This window comes from Porites lutea, chromosome 12, assembly GCF_958299795.1.
Source record: "Porites lutea chromosome 12, jaPorLute2.1, whole genome shotgun sequence".
Taxonomy (NCBI): Eukaryota; Metazoa; Cnidaria; class Anthozoa; order Scleractinia; family Poritidae; genus Porites; species Porites lutea.
In genome coordinates, this window is record NC_133212.1 from 17,053,413 (window position 1) to 17,076,959 (window position 23,547).

Genomic DNA, 23,547 nt, shown 5'->3' on the forward strand with positions numbered 1-23,547 from the left:
CGAAGCCAAACTGTGGGTCAACGGAGCTGTGGTTCAGACGGTAAACATTGGAGCGGGCCTTGAACTAGCCACCCAAGATAGCATCAGAATGGGTGTGAAGACTGGTGATGGCAGGTACTTTAAAGGTAGAATTGCTCAGATGCGGATCTACAACCGAGTTTTGACTCAGGAGCAAATTCAAGCAATACAGAAACTTGTTGTCACAGGTAATGAGACAAAAATAAAAAAGTAAAATTAAATGTTCTTTTAAATGTGAAAAATAAAAGTGCATAAGTTACCCGTCATTGTCTTGTCGATGGGTTTTGAATATTATCACTATAGAAGATCTTGCTTTATTTTCAATGACACTTCGAGTTAAAGAACTTTTCTAAAATAGTTTTTATTCAAATGGTACTTAAAGACAGGTTTTTAGTTTGTTTGTTCGTTTGTTTGTTTGTTTGTTTTTTTTCACAAAGACCAATATAAGGATCTATAGGATCTATGAGGATCTTTTTTTTTCACAAAGACCAATATAAGGATCTGATTAAGTGCTCTTGCGAGCACATAATCAGACACTGAATGATATTTTAGATTCCCGATTGCAAATTTCTAAGACATCAAAGTCTATAGCTAACCTGGTTTGCTTTTGTATTTCCTTTTCAGGATGACACCTGGAGTGAGGCGTCAGGTTTAAACAAAATGAAGCCATCATTAAGAATGGAGCATTCTCTGTAGCTTGAAAATTTCCCGGGGTTTCTTTTTGTAAAGGGAAAATAAAGAGTTAGTAACTGCACATGTGGGTCGTGTGAAGTTGTTATCCTCATCGACGTCCCAAGTCTCGCATCATGCATGAAGAACTGTTAAAAAGTATTCAAACGGTAGCGGCTCGGAATAGGAATAGATAGGAATAGGAATAGACTCGGAATAGGAATAGACAGGAATAGATAGGTCGCCCCTAAGGGGATAATCAGTTCTAATGAACGGCCGTTCTGCTCCGGTAAAGTTGAAGGAAAGCGACTTCAAATTTGAATCCCATCAGCCATGCTGATTATTTATGCTGAATAATAACCTGCCCTTGAAAGGAAAAAAAGAAGAATTTTTTCCGTAAGTTTTAGGAAATGTACTTCATGTCACCCTAAGTTTATAAAACCGCTTTATGCTACGGTCTAAATACGGTTAAAGGGCGGCTTGCACCTGTAACCCTAACCTAATATTCCTCATTCAGATGGGCCCCTTATCCACTCCCAATAAGGTCATACCCGCTATGAAGCCGATTAACCAGCCTTACTATTCAAAAATTGTCCAAACAGTGGCAATCTCTCCAATCTATGTACACAATGAAAACAATAACAATTCCAAGCCCAGTTCCGGGAATTTCCGTTCACTTGGTACATCAAATTGGAACAGGCCATTTCGGTAAAAATTGTTGTCCCCAGTATCGCCCTTTTGTATGCTTTGGTTCGGGGCTGTGCAACCGAAATGCACCGTTCCACTGGGCACGTGGAATGTCCGAACTTTTAAAGCGTTGAATTGTAGCGCCCTGGTATTACCTTACATGGCGCGAAAGAGGGCTCGAACGCCTCCGCCTTATAGCCTGTGTACAGACGCCAATTTTTTTTCGATGAGGAGGGGCCGAGGGGCCGTCTGTACACAGGCTACCGCCTTAACGATCGTCAAGAAAGGAATTAAGGGGCTTTGAAAAAAGAGAGGTATTACCAGATATCACAGAGGCTGTGTATGCTGTGTCACCAACTCGGCAGACTTGTCAAAATTGAGAGCAACACCCATACTAAGCCTTTACTTAACGTTAGCGGGGATCTTTTTCTCCTCGTCGATGCCCATGAACCCGCCAACACTTTGATTGACAATAAAAGGCGAAATAAGAGTAGTTGTAGGACTTATCTTGCGTTGTGTAAGCGCCTTGGCTTAACCACGCGAGGGAGTTCTTCGTCCTGTTTTCGGGCTGCAAGAGATTTTTGGTTCCGTTTTTTTCTTCTTTTCCCGTTAGGTTTATTGCGATATGACTTGTGATCACGGATGGACTCTGGTCGCTCGGCCTCTAATAGTGATACCTTACATTGGATGAAAGACAGTGGACTATAGTGGTATGACAAGAATGTTGCTTCTGGGGAAACATTACCAGAAATTCGAGTCATTTCGTAAATGCGATACTTTTATTGCTGCGGTTTATCGAAAATCTACAAAGCATACTCGGTGGGATCAGATTGCCAAAATAAAATGGCGCATTCATCAGGAAGATGTGAGTGGGTAGACTTAGCCTCCCCCGCAGGCGTTTTTAGGGGAAGAAATACGAGCTCCCCTAAAAACGCCTGCGTTGGAGGCTAGGGTAGACTATGTTGCTCTTTATAACCTTTCTTAAAAAAAGGAAATAATAATTAAGAAACAAAAAAATGAGGAATTTCAGTTGACAAGGCTAGTTTAGTTTCGTCCTTCCGGTTCTTGAAATTTTTATGAGGGCTAGTAATTCGGAGATATATTGCTGGTTTTCAGTGTCATGCCTTTCAAAATAGATCAAAATAAAGATCAAAACCGTTCAATAGATAAAGTTCAGAATCTGGGAATTGAAAGGAGGTACATATACAACGACCCTCGCCAAGATTCAGGTCAGAGGAATATTTCGTATACGAGATATCTGAAGAAATGTTTTACCCAAACTTATAGAGATTGGTATGGAAACGCCATGCTGGATCAGCGGCTAGATGAGCTCCAACACGGCGCACGGAAACCAACAGAAACATCTGTTAGCGAGTTTTGCTACAAACAGGAGCGGATCCAGGATTTTTTTTTAGGAGGGGTTGCACTCGTCTCTTGCTCTACTAACACCAATAAACCACATAGTTTTATTTATTTTATTATTATTATTATTATTTTTGCAGTATACCAGTTATATTAGAAAACCGCAGGTCATCTCAGGGAGAGTGCGGGGGGGGGGGGGGGGGGGTGCGCGCACCTCCTGCACCCTCCCCCTAGATCCGCCCCTGACAAAAGCGTGAACTTATTCTTTGAGAAACTCATAAACATTAATAAGTAATACTTCTTCTAACACATGAACTGGTTAGATTGCAAAATTTACTGAAATAAGTCATTTTTTTTAACCTACATGACAGCTCTCTTGGCCGTCATGTAAATGCCGCGTCACGCAAAAGCTTAGAAATTCAAGCGTACTCTATCACAAAACCATGAACCCTTTTGAAGGGAAAATTTGTATGAGAATTAGTTTTCAGCTCCTCTAATGCGTCTTAAATTTTAGTTTGAGTTTTAGTGACGTCATGTGAAAAACCAACAAATGGGTACATTATAATTCCCCATACATCACGTTCTTACCTTAAACTACCTGGTTACAAATGTTCTAGCATGGCGCTCAAAACAATGAAAAGGTCGAAAGTTTTAGCGATTTCTGAAACCATTTTTGACCGAATCGCAAGATGGCGGTCACGAGCGAAGAAGCAAAATATTTTACTATCAAACCTTCCGATTTGCCCGAGGTTTCTCATCGATTGACGGAATATTCCGAAACGAATCTGGGGCATTAATTTATCACGGAGCTAAGGAGATCAAGGGAAGATGTCCTGACGCAAGATTTGCGGTCGAAAATGGAGTTTTCGGTGAGTAATATTTACCAAAATTTGAGAGTGCAAGGGACGTTAAGTCACTGTTTGAGGATAAATTTTGAAAGGCGATTTGTCCAAGTTATCTTTTGTAAACCACCTAAAAAAGTCTTATCATGAGAACACCGACACAGTGATTGTTCGGTTAAGATCTGGGGAAGTAGGCTGCTTTTCCTGACACACAAGATATTTGAAATTTTGTAGTTTATCCCATACAATCCTTTGTAGTCTCGGGCCGCCGAGGAAATTTGATCGGTGACTAGAATTTCTGGTAATGCAAATGATCCATCACACAATACTGACATGATTTCTTCAGCATTCTGGCTTGTCAGCGGAATTGAGTTTAAGATCACGCGCACTGATGACCCTCAGCACACTGCCCTTCTGAAAACCACAAATCTCTGTCTAGCTGGACTGAGACGTTTAGGTCCAAAATCACAAACTATAGTGACTTCAGAAACGGTAAAGGTTTGTCCAGAGATCAATGTTTGGGACGATGTAGTGTCTATTATAGGGGCCAGTACCAAATAACCGAAAGCTTTAAACAAGCTGCTTGCAACGGAGAAATGCAAGACGCCAATTCGATTGGCTTTTGGTGTCACTGCTGGGGTGCTGGAGATGGATCGGGGATGATGATTGGTGGAGGGGGTTCAAGCTGTAGAACGGCTAATCATGGGATTGGAGTAACCGAAGCTAACTCTCCTTCACTAGCAGACTTAGAAGATGAAAAATATTTTGGCAGTGAGACTTTTGACAATTTATTTAAGACGTATTCTTTGAACTTGTGGGTAAAGTAATTCTCAAAAAATCCTGGTTCTTTTAAAGAATGTCATTTCAAAGTTTTGACTCAGATTGAGTGGAGTGTCACTGTACATATAATTCCGCGCCGAAAGCCTGGTTAAACCAGGGTTTACCAGGGTGCAAGCCTGGTTGAACCAACCTGGCTTTTCTGGTTTTCAAACCAGGCTTACCAGACTTTACCATATGTACAAAAAGCCTGGTTAACCAGGGTATTCCTGGTAAGTCTGGTAAGCCTGGTTATTATTCTAAGAACCAAGAAAACCAGACTTAACCAAGCTCGTGAAATTCTGTCTTGTAAGTAGGATAACAGGCAAGGAATTTGCGAATTAAATGACGCTATATTTTAGCGTGAATTCATTAATGTGAACTAATCTCCGATTTTTGAGTTACAGATGAAAGATATATTTATTGATTCATTTATGATATTTTAGTGATCCTTTTTTTTTTTGGCCTATTTTTTGGAATTAAGGGTGTTTCAGGGCGGGTCACGGGGTGTTCCGGGGGTGGTCCTGATTTTACAGACAGCCTATAATTTTGTGACTTACCCGCATAAACTTTGAAACGCAAGAAGTGTTCACCTGGAAGAAGTTTGTGATGTTTCAATTTTATTCGAACATCATTTGTACCGTTGAATTTATCCAGCCGATAATTTACTCTGAGGCAGCAAAAGGTAATCATGCAAGGACAAACGTAAAACCTTGCCTGCGAATCTCTGCTTTTTCTGCATGTAAAGTGTATATTTCCATCCTTCACCATTTACAAAGTTTAGGATAATGTGTGTGAAGCGTTCGTTTAACAAAACTATCTACAGTTTCGAACGTTTTGATCGTTTATATATATTATATTATACTATAGTCGCGGCAATACAAACCGTAGAAGACGTTAAATTTTCTGGCACAATGGACATCACGATTCCAAAGAAATCATCCCAATTATTTATTACTTTATTGTTCAGTAGTAATTTGACAAAAACTTTAGTGAAATACTCCGTACCTTAATTATGTTTTTCGTTTTCAAGGACCTAAAGTTGACAAAGTTGCGCTGGTACCTCAATTACACAGGACTTAAATCCAATATCCTTGCCCACAGAGGGTTTCGCTTAGGGTTGTGTGAAAAGAACTACCTAAATAAAAAAATTATCTAATGCCTAACTGCGCGTGTGATCTTCTTAAGGATTCACTGAATAAAGCCTGATCCTGGCTTTAGCTATGTCCAGGTTATACCCCTTAACAGGGTTTAATTCTAGTTTTTTTCGACGAGAAACATGTGAGTCCTACTGCATCTTCCCCCACTCGCACAATGTAAGGGAATCCAAGACTGAACTCCACGCCGTGGATTCCTGATTTTCCAGTGGAATTTGGATTCCGGCTTTCAATTGTTAGTGGGATTCCGGATTCCTATAGCTATATTCCGGATTCCAAGGGCCAGGATTCCGGATTACACAAGCAAATATTTCTAAGAACCAGGATTCCCCATGTAAAACGTTCCCGGATTCCCTCACAAGGGGTGATCCCACAGTTAGTGACAGAAAGATCAGTGATCGCACGTTTAATTGCTCCTCTGACCACGATTATGAGTTGAAGAAACCTGCTCTTTTTTTAATTTTGGGTTTAGAGGTAAGAAAATTGGATGAATTTAGTGGTATATTGTAAAACGAAAAATTTTTCGAATATGTCACTGTTTGTACGAGAAAAGGTGTGAGGAGAAAGGTGGGTAGCAAGGCTCGCACAAGGCTTTCAGCAAGCTTGCCATAATAGATTTGTACAAGAGCCATAATGGCTCTTGACATCTACTACTCAAGTAAATCATTCTATAATTCTACAGTAAACGTTGTGTGTGATGATTGACTAGTTAGTTTGAAGAAATTAAACAAACTTGAAGCGGTCGCGTGAAAATGCGCGGAGAACTCTCTCGCTCGATCGCATCGTGACTCCATCGGTCGTTGATATTGAAAGAAAAAAAAACATAACTAAATTGTATATCCCTTGAAAGATGATACTTAAACAATCCCTTAAAGTTAAGCTAACTGCCGGTTCTCCTATCTCCAAATCTAGGCACTGACATTTCAGATCAACAAATGTCATTTTTCACTTCCGTTGACCTGGCCTGACCTGGCCTCTAATAAATCATGTCATCATTACTTAGATTAGAACGCCAACAAAAAATATTTCTTAAATTCCATTTTGAGTTTGAATTTTTATCTTTCTTTATTTCGAATTGAACCAATGAATACTTAATTCATACGTTCCTGTAGTTTCCTGAGCTATACCTGGGGGCAGGCTCCGCATTGGGGAGGGGGGTGGGGGGAAATGAAAAATGATCGGCGTGGGCAAAAAAAAAAAAAAAGAAAACGGCTAGCTAGAGAAGAGAGCCAAGAGGTAGTCTGTGGAGGGGGAAGGGTGGTCGCCCTTTTCCCCGTAGTTTTTCTATCTCACCCCTTTTTTTGCCTTTTTTCCCCCACTGCGCCAGCCTGGCCCCAGGCTACCTCAGTCCGAAAACCATACCCGTTTCCAGACCAAAATGAGCAAAGCCTATACCCGTTTTCCGACCAAAACGGCGCAAAAACCCCACCCTTTGGAGGAGAGGATGGGGTAGCACTCCCAATAGAGAGATTACGATTCTCGTTTACCAAAAACGACAAACGTCACAATCAAGTGGAGAATTTCTCACATAGAAAATATTAAGCAGATAAAAACAGTCCCGAACGATTCCTATGGTTAAAACTGGCATTAAAACTACTTATCATTGGTGGAAGCAATAAAGAGTTAACGGAAAATAAGGGAAAACTTGGTCATGTGGTACAAGTTCAGGTCTGCCGTTTGGCGTAAACTGTGAATCTTAATCTCTCTAATGTGACAGGGATGCTCGCCGGAAAATTGGAATTAAACTATGTTAAGGAGAACAACCTGGACATAGCTCAGGCCAGACTAAGGCTTGAGAACACCTTTTAAGAAGATCACACTCGCAGTCAAAACATTCGTGAAATTTGTATTGAGGTACTTTTCTTTTCACACAACCCTGAGCGAAATCTTGAGGGTACGAATATTGGCTTCCGGTCCGTCCCGTGTAATTGAAGTACCAGTGCAACTTTGTCAACTTTAGGCGCTCTTGAAAAAAAAAAAAAAACCAATTATGGTAAGGAGTATTTCACTAAAGGCTTTTTCAAATTACTACTGAACAATAAAGTAATAATTAACTGGGATGATTTCTTTGGAATCGTGATATCCATTGTGCCAGAAAATTTAACGCCTTCTACGGTTTGTATTGCCGAGACTATAGTATTGTACTACGAAACGATGGGCAATTTTACAGGTTGGGCGAGTGGGAACAGCAAAGATCTTAAGAAGGGCTCTAGACACCTGGCTGTAGAAAATAGCTTGATGACCTAGGGAAACGTGATCATCGAAACAACCAGTGGTAGTGAGAGATGATAATAATAATAATAATAATAATAATAATAATAATAATAATAATAATAATAATAATAATAACTAAGTAAATGTAGATGCCTCGAAAACTGAGACCTAAACTATCCCTTAAAAATAACTCTCTCCTCTTATCTCTTACCCCAACTTAAAAAAGGCTTGAATCTAGGCGAGAGGCCGAACCTGCTTTTCCACCTTTTAAAGTCAGTTTTGTTTGATGTGTTTGTTATCGGAGTCAGTTGACCCACTAATGTAATTGTGAACAAAGGAACTGAACTTTTATATTCTGGCTCCTGATTCTGTATGTGATAAGGGGAAGGATACAAAAAAGGGATTCTGTATTGATCACATAGCGCCAAGTATCCCTTTAAAAATTTTGTTACACTGTATCCTCAGTTTTTTATTGATGTAAGTAGATGAAGTAAATAGATACATGTAACTGCTGAGTTGAGTGGGAGCGAACTGGCCGGTGGCCAAAGAGTTGAGAAAGCCAATTTCCGATGATCAGTTTACTTTACTATATGAGCTTGATACCCTGCAAATAATGTATTCAACTAAATGACAACATTTGCATTGGGTTTGTTGTAAAATATCTTAATATTTCAAATTAATATAAGAGAAATGGTTATGGGTCGTGATTAACCCTCGGAAGTTCGGGGGGGGGGGTGGTTGCCACTCCCCCCTGAGTTTTTTCTAAGTTTTTTCCTAGAGGATAAAACATCAGCACCTGGCCTTTTTTTTTAGTTGTTCGTTTATCCCTCGCGCGCATTTTGAGACAAGTTTAGTTATGGTCAGTTGCTATGGTTAGGAGATATGACATCATAGGTAGCAGGTAGCCAAGGCATTTTTGGGTGAAAATACATGTTTTTTTCAAATGGTCTGGATAATAGCAGGCAATTACTATTTTTAAGAAATGGACAACAACTTTAAGTTTAAAACAAGACATGTTTCGATCGTTCAACGATCATCTTCAGTTGTGAATTCGTTTGCAAATTCGGTTGAATTAATACAAGCAATGACGTATAAGTTAAAACGTGATACAATTCAAAATTTCGAAAAATTAACGTACAATTTTAAGATGCGCGAGACATGGAATAACACTTGCGTGAGCACTACACTTAATACAAGGAAGAAAATTGTAAAAATTGAAATAATTACAATGGTTATAACACAAAATGTTATGAGAACAAAAATATATATATACATATATATATAAAATAAACTTAAAGAACTAGGGTATCTAAAAGATAGTAATGCTGCGGCACATGCTGTTGATACTGGCATTAGTTAGGCAGTGAGACTTAAAAGAATCGAAAATGACATTGAATGTCCTATTTACATGTTGGAAAGTACTAGAATAATATTATTACTATCAGTCTATAGAAAGAACTCGTGGGAACGTTGTTTAGAAAATGATCAAGTGGTTATCAACTCTGGTTTTCCCACAGTAATTAAGTTGTAGGAAATGATAAAAATTCAGATTGTTTATCCGTATATTTAATATACGGTGTACTATCTTTTCTCTGGAAACACGATACATTTCTTGCTGTTTATTTCACTTTATTAAGTAACAGTTATTTACCTATATATTTATAGAAAATAACAACACAAAAAACAGAAAAAAAAAAAAGAAAGAAGGAGAAAAAGGTTCGGTGGGACTCGAACCCGGCACCATCGGCTCGACGCGACCACACCTAACCACTACATCACAGAGACTAAAGACTATTTACATAATTCTTGGGAAAAATCTTTAATTTAATGCCTTTTCCATGAAACTACCTCCGGCAAGATGATCGCCAGCCGCATTAAGGTGGCTGAACACAGTTTTGCGGGCAGTCAGCGGTAACTCGCGTAACGGCGCGTGTTTTAAATGAGACAAACAAACATGGCGGCGAAAAATGCAATGGTACACAGAAGACGATTTCTCAAAATCTACTCATTAAAATTTTGTGATGTTTGGCAGAAATTTGACTTTTATCATATATTAAATAATTAGAACTTTAAAATGGAAGTTGAACAGACGAATTTTGTGATACATTTAATAATTACAGCACAATTATATTATTGATTATCTAAAAACCCGTCTGTTAAAATCTGGTCAAATAAGTTTCAAATGGTAATGATTAATTATAGTAAGCTGTGTGCAAGTTTATAGGAAAATCTAATGAACGAATTTTATTTAAACTGAGCAAAAGTGAAATTTCAAGGCTTTACTCAATCGTTCATGTTGCCATGGAAACAACGAAAACGCCACATTTAACCTGTCATTTAAAATCTTTCATCAGTATATTTTTCACTTGCCAAGTTTCAGCTTGTGATCTGCAACCTTTCTCTTGCCGTGATTTGGCAAATGACGTATACTCACAAACTGCCGAAACTGTGTTCAGCCACCTTAATCGAGCTATTAACAGTAAAAAAACAATGTAAACGGATATTCCATGGCAATGAATGAATGAAAGAATATAATTATGCTTTTCAAAACGCCGATACACGTCCTCGTCTGCAACGTAGGACACAAAACATATGTTTTGTTATCTCGATTTCCGCTGTTATTTTGAAGGGTATGGTCAAAATCACATCCATTTTCGGCTTATACAGGTTCTTAAGAATAGCATGGCATGACATTTTCTCACTTTCACATCACCTTCTAGCAAGCTGGAATTTGTATATCCCCCGTGTTGCGGAGTCGAAGAGCAAATGCTCATCTTCTCGTCAGGTTTAACACCTGGATGAGTCAAAGGCTCTTGAATTGAAATCCAATCGCCAAGTTAACCATCGTACTCATCTGAAAGACTCTTGCGTGTCTTAAATTTGGTAAGACCTCTAACCGTGCTGTAGAAAATTTGCTACAAAGAAAACTCTGAGTCTGGGCAGCGAACGATGCGAACTTCCCCGTGTTTTTGAGTTGTTCGTGGCGCAATGTACTATGGTTAAATGCAATGCATTGAGGTAAAAAGTGATGAATTCGAGAATTCGTCGCCCCATATATATTTCCCTTAAATCCTGATTATGTTGCTGCTCGCTCCCTACGGTCGCTCCGCAGCAATAATATCAGAACGAGAGAGTTAAGGTGACTCGACCCAGTTTTTTTGGGGGGGGTACCATCCTACTTTGAAGCTCTCTGGTATCCCCACCTTTACTTTTATCGTAAGTCTAACACATAGAATGGATAACATATAGATCAATCTACAATATAACATAAAATTTTTGGCGATCGGAGTAAATGTCACGTGGTTATAATGCCACGCCCCTTTGAGGTCTGAGTCGAAAATCTGCTGTTGCCAGCATTTTTTCGTGAAAATCTCTCGGCTACACATAGTGCGCATTAGTGCCTTGCACTGAACAGAGTTTCACCAAAATCGCAAAGACCCAATTCGAGAAATTCAGCGGTTTCCAAATTTAGGTCATAATTTATGCGAAAATGATAAGCAAACTTAACACGGATTATATCTAATAAACTATGAGATTCATCTCTGTATTTTGGGCATCCTTATAACAGATGGGTCCTTGCAAGTCAGCAAAACAATTTAGGCCTTGTAAATGCGCGCGATTTCGAGCAAAGCAAACATTTAGAAATTATAGTTTTCGCTATTTGTTGACGTTTGTCAACGTTTAAGAATCAATCTCACGAAAAAAGCATTTTTTTTAAAAATTCGTAGTTTTTTTTCCTTCAAATTTTTTCAGGGCCACAATTGATTAACTAACTACCCGGACTCTGAATTTCATGGTCATTGAAAAACTGTGACATTATCTTCTATAAGCCCAAACTTGAGTAAACATTGAAGATTTTTAGCGTTTTGGCTGAGTTTGTGCTTTGGGAGTTGTCTATTGTTTCTAGTCTGTCATTATACAGCATTCTTGTTCAGCACGCGTGCAATGACCGCGCTTGGCTGACTTCCGAATATGATAATTTTGGTACAGTGAGACAGGCCATCGCGTGATACATAGAGGCTTAACTCACAATTTTTCATCAATTCTCGTGCTTCTTGTGCCTTTGCAAAAAAATTAAGAAGTGCTACACACTAAATCTACTTACTATTAAAAAAATATCATTTTTTCATAGGTTTAATGCAAGCCAATAATTAAACCAACTCGTGACGGGAATCCCTTCTATTTTCTTATACTAAATATCTCTGTGAGCATTCGGAAGTCAGCAAAGCGTGGTCATTGCACGCGTGCTGAACAAGAATGCTGTATAATGACAGACTAGAAACAATAGACAACTCCCAAAGCACAAACTCAGCCAAAACGCTAAAAATCTTCAATGTTTACTCAAGTTTGGGCTTATAGAAGGTAATGTCACAGTTTTTCAATGACCATAAAATTCAGAGTCCGGGTAGTTAGTTAATCAATTGTGGCCCTGAAAAAATTTGAAGGAAAAAAAACTACGAATTTTTAAGAAAATGCTTTTTTCGTGAGATTGATTCTTAAACGTTGACAAACGTCAACAAATAGCGAAAACTATAATTTCTATATGTTTGCCTTGCTCGAAATCGCGCGCATTTACAAGGCCCTAAAGCGTTTTGCTGACTTGCAAGGATCCATCTGTTATAAGGATGCCCAAAATACAGAGATGAATATCATAGTTTATTAGATATAATCCGTGTAAAGTTTGCTTATCATTTTCGCATAAATTATGACCTAAATTTGGAAACCGCTGAATTTCTCGAATTGGGTCTTTGCGATTTTGGTGAAACTCTGTTCAGCGCAAGGCACTAATGCGCACTATGCGTAGCCGAGAGATTTTCACGAAAAAATGCTGGCAACAGCAGATTTTCGACTCAGACCTCAAAGGGGCGTGGCATTATAACCACGTGACATTTACTCCGATCGCCAAAAATTTTATGTTCTATTGTAGATTGATCTATATGTTATCCATTCTATGTGTTAGACTTACGATAAAAGTAAAGGTGGGGATACCAGAGAGCTTCAAAGTAGGATGGTACCCCCTTAAAAAAACTGGGTCGAGTCACCTTAAGTCAGCATGTTTCAGCTGCTTATTTAAAGTGGGATTCTCCCATTTGATGTGCATTGCTCCCCTCAACATAAGTTGTAGTTTTTCATTTGTTTCAACAATAAAAGTAAATCATGCAAAGTGTTTATTTATCTGTTATTTTTCATGAAAAGCACAAAAAAAATTACCACTTACTGCCGCGGTGGTTTTAGGAAGATCAAAGGCTTTCAAAAATCGTTTCGAAATACTGCAACATATCAAAAACTCTGGGGAGAAGTTCCATCCACCACCCGCTTTTCTCTCCTTAGATGTACCACGGTGGGTGGTATGAATTTGTGTGTACGTCCGAGGGTTGATATGTTTTTAAAGTCGAATTCATTATCGGGGACACATGCACTAGTACTGTACTCTCTGGTGAACTCATCATAGAAAGTACTTTGGGAAAAACGGTTTCAAGATACTGAATACCGCACTAGACTCTTAGAAACTGTCGAGGATTGTTTTTTTGTCAACCTAACTTCAATGATTGTTATTTTTAAGCTTTAATAGAAAGAGTATTTTGTTGGAGTTTTCAGTCTCCTGATGTGTATTTCTAATCAGTACTTCATGGCTTGCCGTTAGTTTAGTTAGGTGGGAGGCCACCTTTGAACTTTTATATTTGATGATATAATCCGGCTGGTCTAGTATTCGTATTCTTTAAAAGCTATAAAATAAAGAAAACTCTGAAAAAAAAAAAGGGAAAAGAAAAGGCATAATAGTGCGTAGTTTTCTACAACCTATTTTAAGGTTCAAGTAAAATTGCTCTACTAAACATTATTTTATAGACTTAAATAATTGATTATTATGTCTTTGCGAAAGGCCCTGGCCCTGGTTGTTCAAAAGATGGATAGCGCTATCAACTGGATAAATCACCATCCAGTGGATAGGCATTAGGAAAACCAATTGCACTATCCAATGGATACAGATTTATTCGATCATGGACAATGGATTACCGTTATCCACTTTTTGAACAAGCGGGGCATGGTAAATAACTGAAGCCGGCCGTGGGCTGATGACATTTACGTTTTAGTCATTTGGCCGGTCGTGGGCCGTTAATTAATAGTTGCGTTTGACAGCATCGATAACAAGATTAAAACTTGATGTGCTTGTATCAGTAAGCAGAAGAGAAACATAGGTCGCGCTATTAAGCTATTGCGAATATATCGCAACTTATTCGTAGAATCTACTCTCAGGAAACTGTATGGTAAGAGATTTCATGTAAGTGCAGTTTTTACATTTTGATTTTTCTTGGCAAGATTTCTTTAAGAGACTCCAAGTGCTTGTTTCTTACTTTCTGAGGCTCTTTTTAAGTTTGCTCATGGTGATATCACTGGCTTCAGTATATGGGTCTTTTATTTTCCCTAGTTACTAAGATTAGTTTTTTGGCGGGATGTGGGTGGAGAGAAATAGCAAATTAAAGTGAAAGTTTTAAGCAATTCTGCTTTTCTAAGAAATAATTGTCGTCTGAGTGTCTTCCGGAGTCAATATCTCTTCAACATCTAAACCACCAATTGACGAACCTTTATTTACGCAAGTTAAAGCTGTACCTCTAGCAGATTTAACTATTTTTCAACAATTAAAGTAAGAGTATACTTTTTAAAACTCTTATTTTCCCTCTGATGTCGTTCCAAGTTTAGGCTGATTTTTTTAAGATTAGCGTTGGCATGGGAATGCAACGAAAACCGGTGCAATGGGCTGATTCTGAGCGTAATTATCTGATAAAAGATTTAAAGAGAGAAATTGCTTGAGGCTTAGGCTTGTGTTTAAAATTTTTTCACCGACGTTCTAAGTAGAATACTAGGGTTGTTGATTACAAAGTGCTCAGCTTTTTGCAACGAAGGGGAGGCAGTAGACGGGTTAGGAAAATCACTCTTTCAGCGACTTTGCAACAGCCAACCAAGTTTAGCGAATGAGGCTTTCAGTTGTCTTTCCTCTTTTTTTATTCTCCGTTAACTCCTCTTTATCAAGGGGATTTTAAATCAAACTTTGTAGAAGGGATGGCGATTCATTTCGGCTGTTTATGAGCCAATGACTCGGTTGTTTATAACATTTAACTCTTAGTGGAAAATCTCAATTTTATACAGCTGTATACAGCTGGTTTATGATCATGAAACAATCATAACATTCTTGTAACGTACTTAAAACATAGGAAAAGACAGGCACGAAAAGCATTTGTAAAGTACGCGTTTTAACAAAATACTCTTCTATTCTTTAGTCGAGAGTTGCAGACATGACGGCGAGAATAGTATTACGTATTTCAGTTGTGGTTTTCCTGGTCTACAGCGCAGTAACTCAAAAATGTCCTGCAAGTGGAAGATCCGAGAGCTCCATCATTGGCTGGATGCTACAGGGACACGTATACGACACTCTTGTCGCTGAACTTCCGTTTACGTGCGTATTCAAGTGTCGCGAAGAAAATCGATGCCAAAGTTTTAACTGGGTAATCTCTCTTCTCACCTGCGAGTTTAACAACAGAACAAAGGAAGCCAGGCCTGAGGACTTCATTCCAAACCCAGAAAGATCTTACTATCCACGCGATTTAAAGCGAGGTGAGCCAGCATACCATGAAGAAGGGGATCTCCCTATAATAGCCTATCGCGGAAGGGGCGACTAAAGAGTAACCTTTGTCAGGCCTCAGGAATATAAAGGGTTAAAGGATTTCACTAGCTGAAGTAAATGAAAGGGAAGGGAAATCTCTCATTAACCCTTTAAGCCCTTATATCAAAACTCCAACTCCCGTTCGTTGTCCCTAAATAATACGTTTCCTTTAAAAAAAGTAGTGAGAAGCAGTGAGTTTGAGTATCAACTCATGGTGTCTTGTCATGGATCATGTTCTTAATTCTCATCACCAATATGTTTTATAAAGCATTGATATCACAAGGAGAATTTTGATACTGATCACTCTTACGGCTTGAAGGGTTGAGGCCTTTAAGGTGTTTCGATACAGTTTTTCAGGGGCCATACCAGAGGCCATACCTCCATGACGAATACATTTAAATTTGAATTTATCGCATCTTTTGAATGTAAAACATTGACAATACTCACACTGAAATGTATATGTCATGGATATATGTATTGTCCGCATTTATTTGGAAAAATTAGCTTAACGTCAAAACAGTGAATGTTGTAGCGCGCAGTTTTGACCGGTTCGTAGGATAGGTTTGTCTTGTAATTTCACGGTGTTGCAGTGAATCAATCTTAATGAAAGTTTCAGAAGAGAGAAGAGATTTTGAAAAAATTCGTTCGAGTCATTTCGAACAAAAAAGCGTTAAAAGTCCAAATTTTGCACTTAGACAGGTGGTGAGAAAACGGCTTAGTTTTTAAGATCGCAAGAACGAAAATAGACCAAATTTTTCTAGCATCGAAATATGATATTAAGGAGCATTCTGACGCTACTTAAGAATAATTTGAGTCATGTATAATTTTTTTTATTAAATAATCTATCACGGCTATTGAAAATTTAAGGTTTGAAATATATTTTCGTTTTAGTCGAATTCAAACATACAGAATTTTTTACTTCTTACGGAGGTTATTTGCTAAACACTAAACTTTAAGTTCCTAGTGTTGGATCTTCAGCAGCTGGTCTAGATTGCGCAAAATTAGGCTTTATCCATTTCAATTTTTTGTTTATTGTTGTCATAGTAGTATCGATTTTTACCAAAACCAACATTTTAACAACTTTCAATCTATACTTTCAAAATTTGGTGAAAATTTTCTAGCGATCAGAAAAGGATAAAATCACTTTTAAAGTGATTGAAGAATATCGGTATGGCCTCGGATAAACTACTGATATCGAAACACTTTAAGGGGCGTGGCATTATAACCACGTGACATTTACTCCGATCGCCAAAATTTTTATGTTATATTGTAGATTGATCTATATGTTATCCACTCTATGTGTTAGACTTACGATAAAAGTAAAGGTGGGGATACCAGAGAGCTTCAAAGTAGGATGGTACCCCCCCAAAAAAAACTGGGTCGAGTCACCTTAAAAGGACCTAAAAGGGATAATAGAAGGAAGGATTTTGTGGCAATGAAAAAGTCATAGAATTTTCCTGTATTTACGATTTTAAAATTATTCCTCGCGAATCGACAGCCGCATAAACCTGCGAAGACTAAGTCCTGGGCCGGGACTCAACAATTTATTTATTTTTAAGGCGGGGAGACTCGGCTCCATCCCTTACCCTTTTATATTTTTGACAGTAAAGGTACTCCTTTCCTAGGGTGCCTTTTTCACATATCATTTCAGCTCATTTCAGTCTAGAACATTTTAAAAGTGTGCTTTGCCAAATTAACTCTCTCACCTTAAGTTAAAAACAGTCAAAAATTTCCTAGTTATGACTTTTATAAATAACAGCTTGAATAGCTAGGGAACAACTATACTTCAGCCGCTTAATACACTATCTATAGCCCCCTCATTGTTAGCCTCCCACGCGAAAAATGGGATGTTCTGGGTTCGATTCCGTTTTCTTCGATTTTTTTTGTCATAATTGCGTTTTGTTTTGTTGTTTATATAATTATTGTATATTCTTATTATAATTGTATATTTTCCATTCCCTACTGACCTTTTTCCCTTTCATTCTACTCCTCGCCGTTAGCACCAAGTGCTAATGATAAATTATTGATTTGCAGAAGAATTTTTTTTTGACCTTCAGTTCCCCTTGGTTCGATTCAAGAACTGCCAGCTGAAACTTGTGACGAAATAAAGAGGAGTGAAGAACACGCTGTTAGCGGAAAATACTGGTTTTCCACTATAAAATCTGGTACATCTGTTCTGGCTTATTGCAATATGAAGACCAACGGTGAGTTTAGTCAGTTTCATAATCGTCGACTGATTCTTGAGCCCTCTAACAAATGCAACATTCCTTTTTGTCCGTTATTTGTCATGACAACTGACGTAAAAGTTTCCAAAACATTAAGCCTTTAAGATTAAAAAGATAAAATAAAAAAAAATCTTACGGTTTTTTATGACGCCGCATCGCTGACGAAGGTTAACCAGGAGATGTAAACTAATCAGACACACAAAATAAGACTTGTAAAAAGGAAATTTCAAGAACAAAAACTCAGGTTAGATTAGTCTGCTGCATACCCTGCGAGCAGAGGCCCTTTGATCTTCCTAGGAAGATCGAAGGGTATCTGCTACACAGCCGTGTTTTAATGTCGTCGCATAACGATCGACAATAAGAACTTTAAGATCCAACGACGCGGACGGCAACAAGAACGTAAAAAAAAAAAAAACGATAGGTTTAATGAGCAAAACAACAAGTCTGCACGTGCATCATGCTTTTTTGTACATTTCTTTGCCCGTTTTTGCACGACTACGACATGAAAATGCCTACTTTCGCGTTTTACGGAGTACGTAACAAGCAACGACGAAATTTTGTTTCTCTTTCTGCACTTGGATATGGTCCCCAGGAATTCAACTACAGGAGAGTTCGCCTACATTTGACAAAGTAAGTGGGTAGGAATAATAATCGCGATAAAGACTGAAAGAACGCAAATTCACGTTCTCGTTGCCGTCGCGTTGTTCCCTACTAACAACGGCTGCTAGCAGACGTATGTTAGATAGGAATGAGTACTCTTGGGGTCTTATGTAGGGGCCGCGCGTAAATGTAACCTTCAAAGTCAGTTGTTTAACAAAAGTGGTGTTTTACTAGATTACTCAGCACCATCGTCCGTCGAAAGGCCCACCTACTAGCACGAAAGAGAAACCTAAGAAAAAATAAAAGGGAAAAAACTGAATCGTGCTAGCTACTGAAGACTGCACGTTTCTGTTGATGACAGCGCTAACAATGAGCAGCTAGATGAAAACCGGCAGCAACATTTTGTTTCCCTTTTGAGGAATTTCAATCCCCCAGTGTTTCCGCATGGATTGGACAGGACTGAATATATCCATTAGGAAAGTGATTTTTTACCAAATTTTGTTTTTCTTAGACATTGATGAGTGCAGTGCTTCTCCTTCTGTATGTGACATTAATGCCATTTGTTCCAATACTCGTGGATCGTACAACTGTATCTGCCAGGCTGGATACAGTGGCGATGGAAAAACTTGCAAAGGTAGGAGAAAATACTTTATTTATAATCTAAAGATCAGATAAATAAAGAATGGCGGTTTTCTGGCGCTTTTTTTTGTAATTTTTATATGTAACCTCGAATACAAACTACCGCCCCCTCAGCGAATTTAAAAAAGCGAAAAGCCAAACAAAATGAGTGAGGTAAGGATTACACCATGTTAGGACACGATGGACGGAGCGAATGTGCATTGATTTAACCAACAGTAGAAATGAGGCTAAACTCTTACAAGATTCTGACGACTGCCGAGTTAAGGAAAAATAGGCGGAAAATTGGTATCATGGAGTTTTAGTTGAAATGCTAGATTGAAAAAGGATATGAAAATCTCGGAAAATCAGCACAAAATCTTACTAGAGATTTGGTTCATTTCATGGAGTTGGAGTCGTAATCAGAAGCGTTAAGAACTTATGATGTAGTGAAAACAGCGTTCCCATTCCACTTACGACTCTGTCGCTTATGTTGCGCTTACTAAATTGAAAACCAGATTATCGCTGTCGGAAGCAGAAGAGGAAGAACTAAACCAATCATAAAGCGTGTAAACGTGCATTGGGATTGGTTTAACCTTCCGCTTCTGCTTCCGACTCCGTTAATCTGGTTTTCGCTAGTTCATAAGCGGAACGTAAGCGATGGAGTCGTAAACTTTTCGGAAGAAATGATTGGGGATCAGTCCCCTCAGGCATCCCTCAGGGAACCAAGTTAAGGCCTTGGTAGTTTTTATGATTATGATTAATGACCTTGTAGTCGAAATTGCACACTTATGGAAATATGTTGACGATACCTTTATCTCCAACAAGTTTGCGAAGGGGGAACTTATGTGACATCCATTGAAACAAAAAAATGTTCAGTTTTTCACCTTTGTCTCTTCAATAAAATTTACAAAGTTGGTGGTATCTTTAAGGTTTGACTTCTGCTGATTTTGATATTGGTTGTAGCAATGTACATCTATCAACACATCTATCCGATGAACCATCTGATGAGTCTTAAGCTAGAAAAAATACAAAAGGCTCTTCTTTCTGAAAACAAATACAAATAATGTCGGTCTATGTCGGTAGTAGGCTTATATTTTTCCTGTCCAAGTCGGTAATTATTTTCTCGTTTGGTCGGTAGTCAGTAATATTTTTCAGCGTTTTTCGTAAGTCGGTTAACCCATTCACTCCCACTTCTATAAGTCGTTTGAGAATTTTAACGTGATTCCCTGGTTTTGCACTGCGCATCTCTTACTGCGCGTATCAAGATGGCCGCCGTAAATAAGAGCATGTGAAGTAAGATTATTAAAATGAAGTTGACTGAAGAGAAACGCTATTGGAAGTTGTTTCTTGCCGAGGTGAGACTCAATGTGTTGGGAATGTGCATAACGTAAGGAGTGCGCGTGTTGCCGAGTTCGACTTCCTCACAGAGATTCTCGATAGTGGATGTTTAACTTGTGCTTACTCACTTTGATTTTTATTTAAACGCTTTCTTTATCACATTGTGTCCTAAATGTGATATATCGATGCAAATTCTGTAAAAACGGAGTTTTTAATACTTTCTTCCCCCTTTCACGTACATTCTATTTTGAAACTCGCCCCAGTCCTCTCTCAAAAATCGGAGAAAGTGCATTTGGTGCGCACTTTCTGCAGCTCTACCGCAAAAACGAGTATGGTGACCCCCATTTTTTATTTCATGATTTTAATAAGGACAGTCCTTCCTTTCGATGAGAAAAAAATTGGCCCAAATCTATATTCGGTTTTTTGGCAATTTTACTCAGTGGTACGGATAGAGCTATCACGGGTCGAATAGCGTGTGTCCAATTTAATTCTACTTTGGAGCGTTAAGTAAAAACAAGGGCATTTTTCTGGTACGTAAGTGGATAAACAATACATTTAAGTCAAATTCTGTGCGAAACCGCATGCATCATCGAAAAAATGTCTCCTTTTTGCCTAGTTTTGGGCTGCGCGCACTTCTTGTCAAACGGTCCTAATAGCCGTATTTGTCAGCATTGTGATTTCAAAACAAGCACGGTGATCCCCACTTTTTATTACCTTTTTAACATCTTTTTGACTTGTTACATCAGTGTATGTACCAAGTTTCATCTACAATCTATGTTAGGTTCTTTTACTAAGGAATCACCTATGTGTTTCTCCTCCAGCAGAAGCACCGCTTGAGTACCTCACACGATGTTATTTTGTGGCCACCCAATTTAATAAATGGGAGCCCTTTATGGCACAAGTCAACTGTCTCTAACCTAATAAAACTAATGGGTTTCCCAGCTAAGTCTTTGTCACTGGCATGGTAGAAATTGATTTGGTTTTGCCACATAAAATTTGTCAAAATGGTGCATTGAAGATGCCTTCAGTATTTCCTGTGTGGGGATTTGTGCAAGTCGCTCTACATGTGACATAATCGATTCAGTTAAAGAAAGAGCTTTTGATTAGAGGTAAACAGGCTTTTACACGAACATTCAACGACACGTGTTATAGCCCTTTCAAACATTACTACCGCCAAGGTGAAAGCTTGTTGAAGTTTTATTGGTGGAATACTTTATGATACAGTCAAATAAAAGGACAGTTCTTAGCTGTATATCTCATCACTGTTTTCCTTCAAACACGACTTAGAGAAGTGTAACTGTACAAAACACTATACAGAATGATTATTGCTGGGTTCATCTGCTTTCTGTGGCTCCTGCAAACGGTAGAATCCGCGACAACACAAAGCCAGAATAACCTACCTTCAAAGGAATCTTCTTGCAACATAAACAACTATTACAGCTTTCACGCTGGACCCAAGCTCGAGAGAATAATCATAGAAATGAAAACAAAACTGGAAGCGATTGAACAAGAGCTAAAAAATTTATCCAAGAGAGAAAAAAAAAGGAAAAAAAGGTTGGTTGGTGGTAACAGGTCAGAGTTTTGGAAGGTGGTTTGAATTTCTGCATAGGCTTCAGTCAATAAGAAAAGGGAGTAAGAGTTAGAGTGTAAACACACGTTTTTAGCTATGGAGCTCTTTTAATGGGTGATTAAAAAATATGTAAATCCATAACTACAGGCACAATAACGTAAGATACACACAAAGTAACAAAGATATCCTGTTGTACCATCATCATAAACCTTATTTTTTCATTTGTGCACTGATACCCATCGTCGATCCCTCCTCATTGATCCATGTTTCTTCAAAATAATAAATATTTTTTTATCAAGTTTCAGATCCGGTCGCCTTCTTCCCCCTGAATGCTGCGTACGGTACCAAGGAGATTAACAATCGAGCGTTGAAAGGGATTCCTCGTGGGGTTACTCTGGCTCCAGGGCCCAATGGAAGACCTAACTACTCTTATAAATTTTCTGGAAGCTCCAACAGCTACATCGAGTTTCCCAATAGGATTGGAGGACCTTTAGACGTGCGTTATTCGATGACTATGCTGTGCTGGGTTTACTATGGCAAAGACGGACCGCTTTTCAGCTACGAGAAAGGTTCAACCTGGGGTGTTCATTTATGGGTTGTCCACGGCGGGAAACTTTTTGTCCGTTTCGCAAAACGAGATTATTCGCTTACCAACCCTTTGGTGCATACCAACCTCGCTGGTGGATGGAAGTTTGTTGGCGCATCTTACGACCGTTCTTCTGGCGAAGCCAAACTGTGGGTCAATGGAGCTGTGGTTCAGACGTTAAACATTGGAGCGGGCCTTGAACTGGCCACTCAAGACGTTATCAGAATGGGGGTGAAGACTGGTGATGGCAGGTACTTCAAAGGTAGAATTGCTCAGATGCGGATCTACAACCGAGCTTTGACTCAGGAGCAAATTCAAGCAATACAGAAACTTGTTGTCGCAGGTAATGAAAAAAAAAGTTAAAAAAGTAAAATGAAATGTTCTTTGGAATGTGAAAAAAAAGTGCATATAAATTACCCGTCATTGTCTTGTCGATGGGTTTTGAATATTACCACTATAGAAGATCTGACACTTCGACTTAAAAATAACTTTTAAAAAATAGTTTTCATTCAAATGGTACTTAAAAGACAGGGTTTTTTTGTTTTTTGTTTTTGTTTTTGTTTTTTGTTTTTCACACAGACCAATTTACGGATATCTTGCGAGCACATAATCAGTCTCTGAATGATATTTTAGATTCCTGATTGCAAATTTCTTAGACACCAAAGTCCATATAGCTAACCTGGTTTGCTTTTATATTTCCTTTTTAGCATGATCTTGGAGTGAGGCGTCAAGTTTAGACGAAATTAAGCCATCATAAAGAATGGAGCATTCTCCGCAGCTTTAAAAATTTCCTGGGGTTTCTTTTTGTAAAGGGAAAATAAAGAGTTAGTAACAGTACATGTAAGTCGTGTGAAGTTGTTGTCCTCGTCGATGTCGGAAGCCTCGCATAGCAAAAACATATCAAAACGGCAGCGGTTTTTGGAGGCAGGAATAGATAGATCGTCCTTGAGGCGATAACCAGTTCTAATGAACAGCGGTTGTTCAGGTAAATTGAATTATAACATGGCTAGAATATTCACCTAATCAAATTCAATAGCGCAAGCGTGCTTCATACTCCCATTGAGCACGCGGATGACTTCAATAAACTATACCTCGAGTTCTTGTGAGCTTAGCAATCCTCCCAAGACGTCTCCCAACTCAAGAGGCTGCGCCTCGAGCAACTCTTACGTCTCTTTCGTGCTGTCC

At 38.6% G+C, this 23,547-nt stretch overlaps 2 protein-coding genes across 2 annotated transcripts in view; both read left to right on the forward strand.

Moving 5' to 3' along the window:
* The first annotated feature begins 3,452 nt into the window (after positions 1-3,452).
* LOC140953791 (cysteine-rich with EGF-like domain protein 2-A) overlaps positions 3,453-23,547 on the forward strand; it is a 53,605-nt gene continuing 33,510 nt past the window's right edge. The window contains exon 1 of the mRNA XM_073403177.1: positions 3,453-3,605. Coding sequence (XP_073259278.1) covers positions 3,594-3,605 — 12 coding nt within the window. The 5' untranslated portion in view covers positions 3,453-3,593. The remainder of the gene's footprint in view (positions 3,606-23,547) is intronic.
* On the forward strand, positions 15,058-23,175 carry LOC140921768 (uncharacterized). The gene is made up of 5 exons (XM_073371770.1): positions 15,058-15,376; positions 17,483-17,629; positions 18,762-18,884; positions 22,076-22,705; positions 23,070-23,175. Exons 1-5 carry the CDS (start codon positions 15,058-15,060, stop codon positions 23,072-23,074), a joined length of 1,224 nt encoding a protein of 407 aa, XP_073227871.1. The 3' UTR covers positions 23,075-23,175.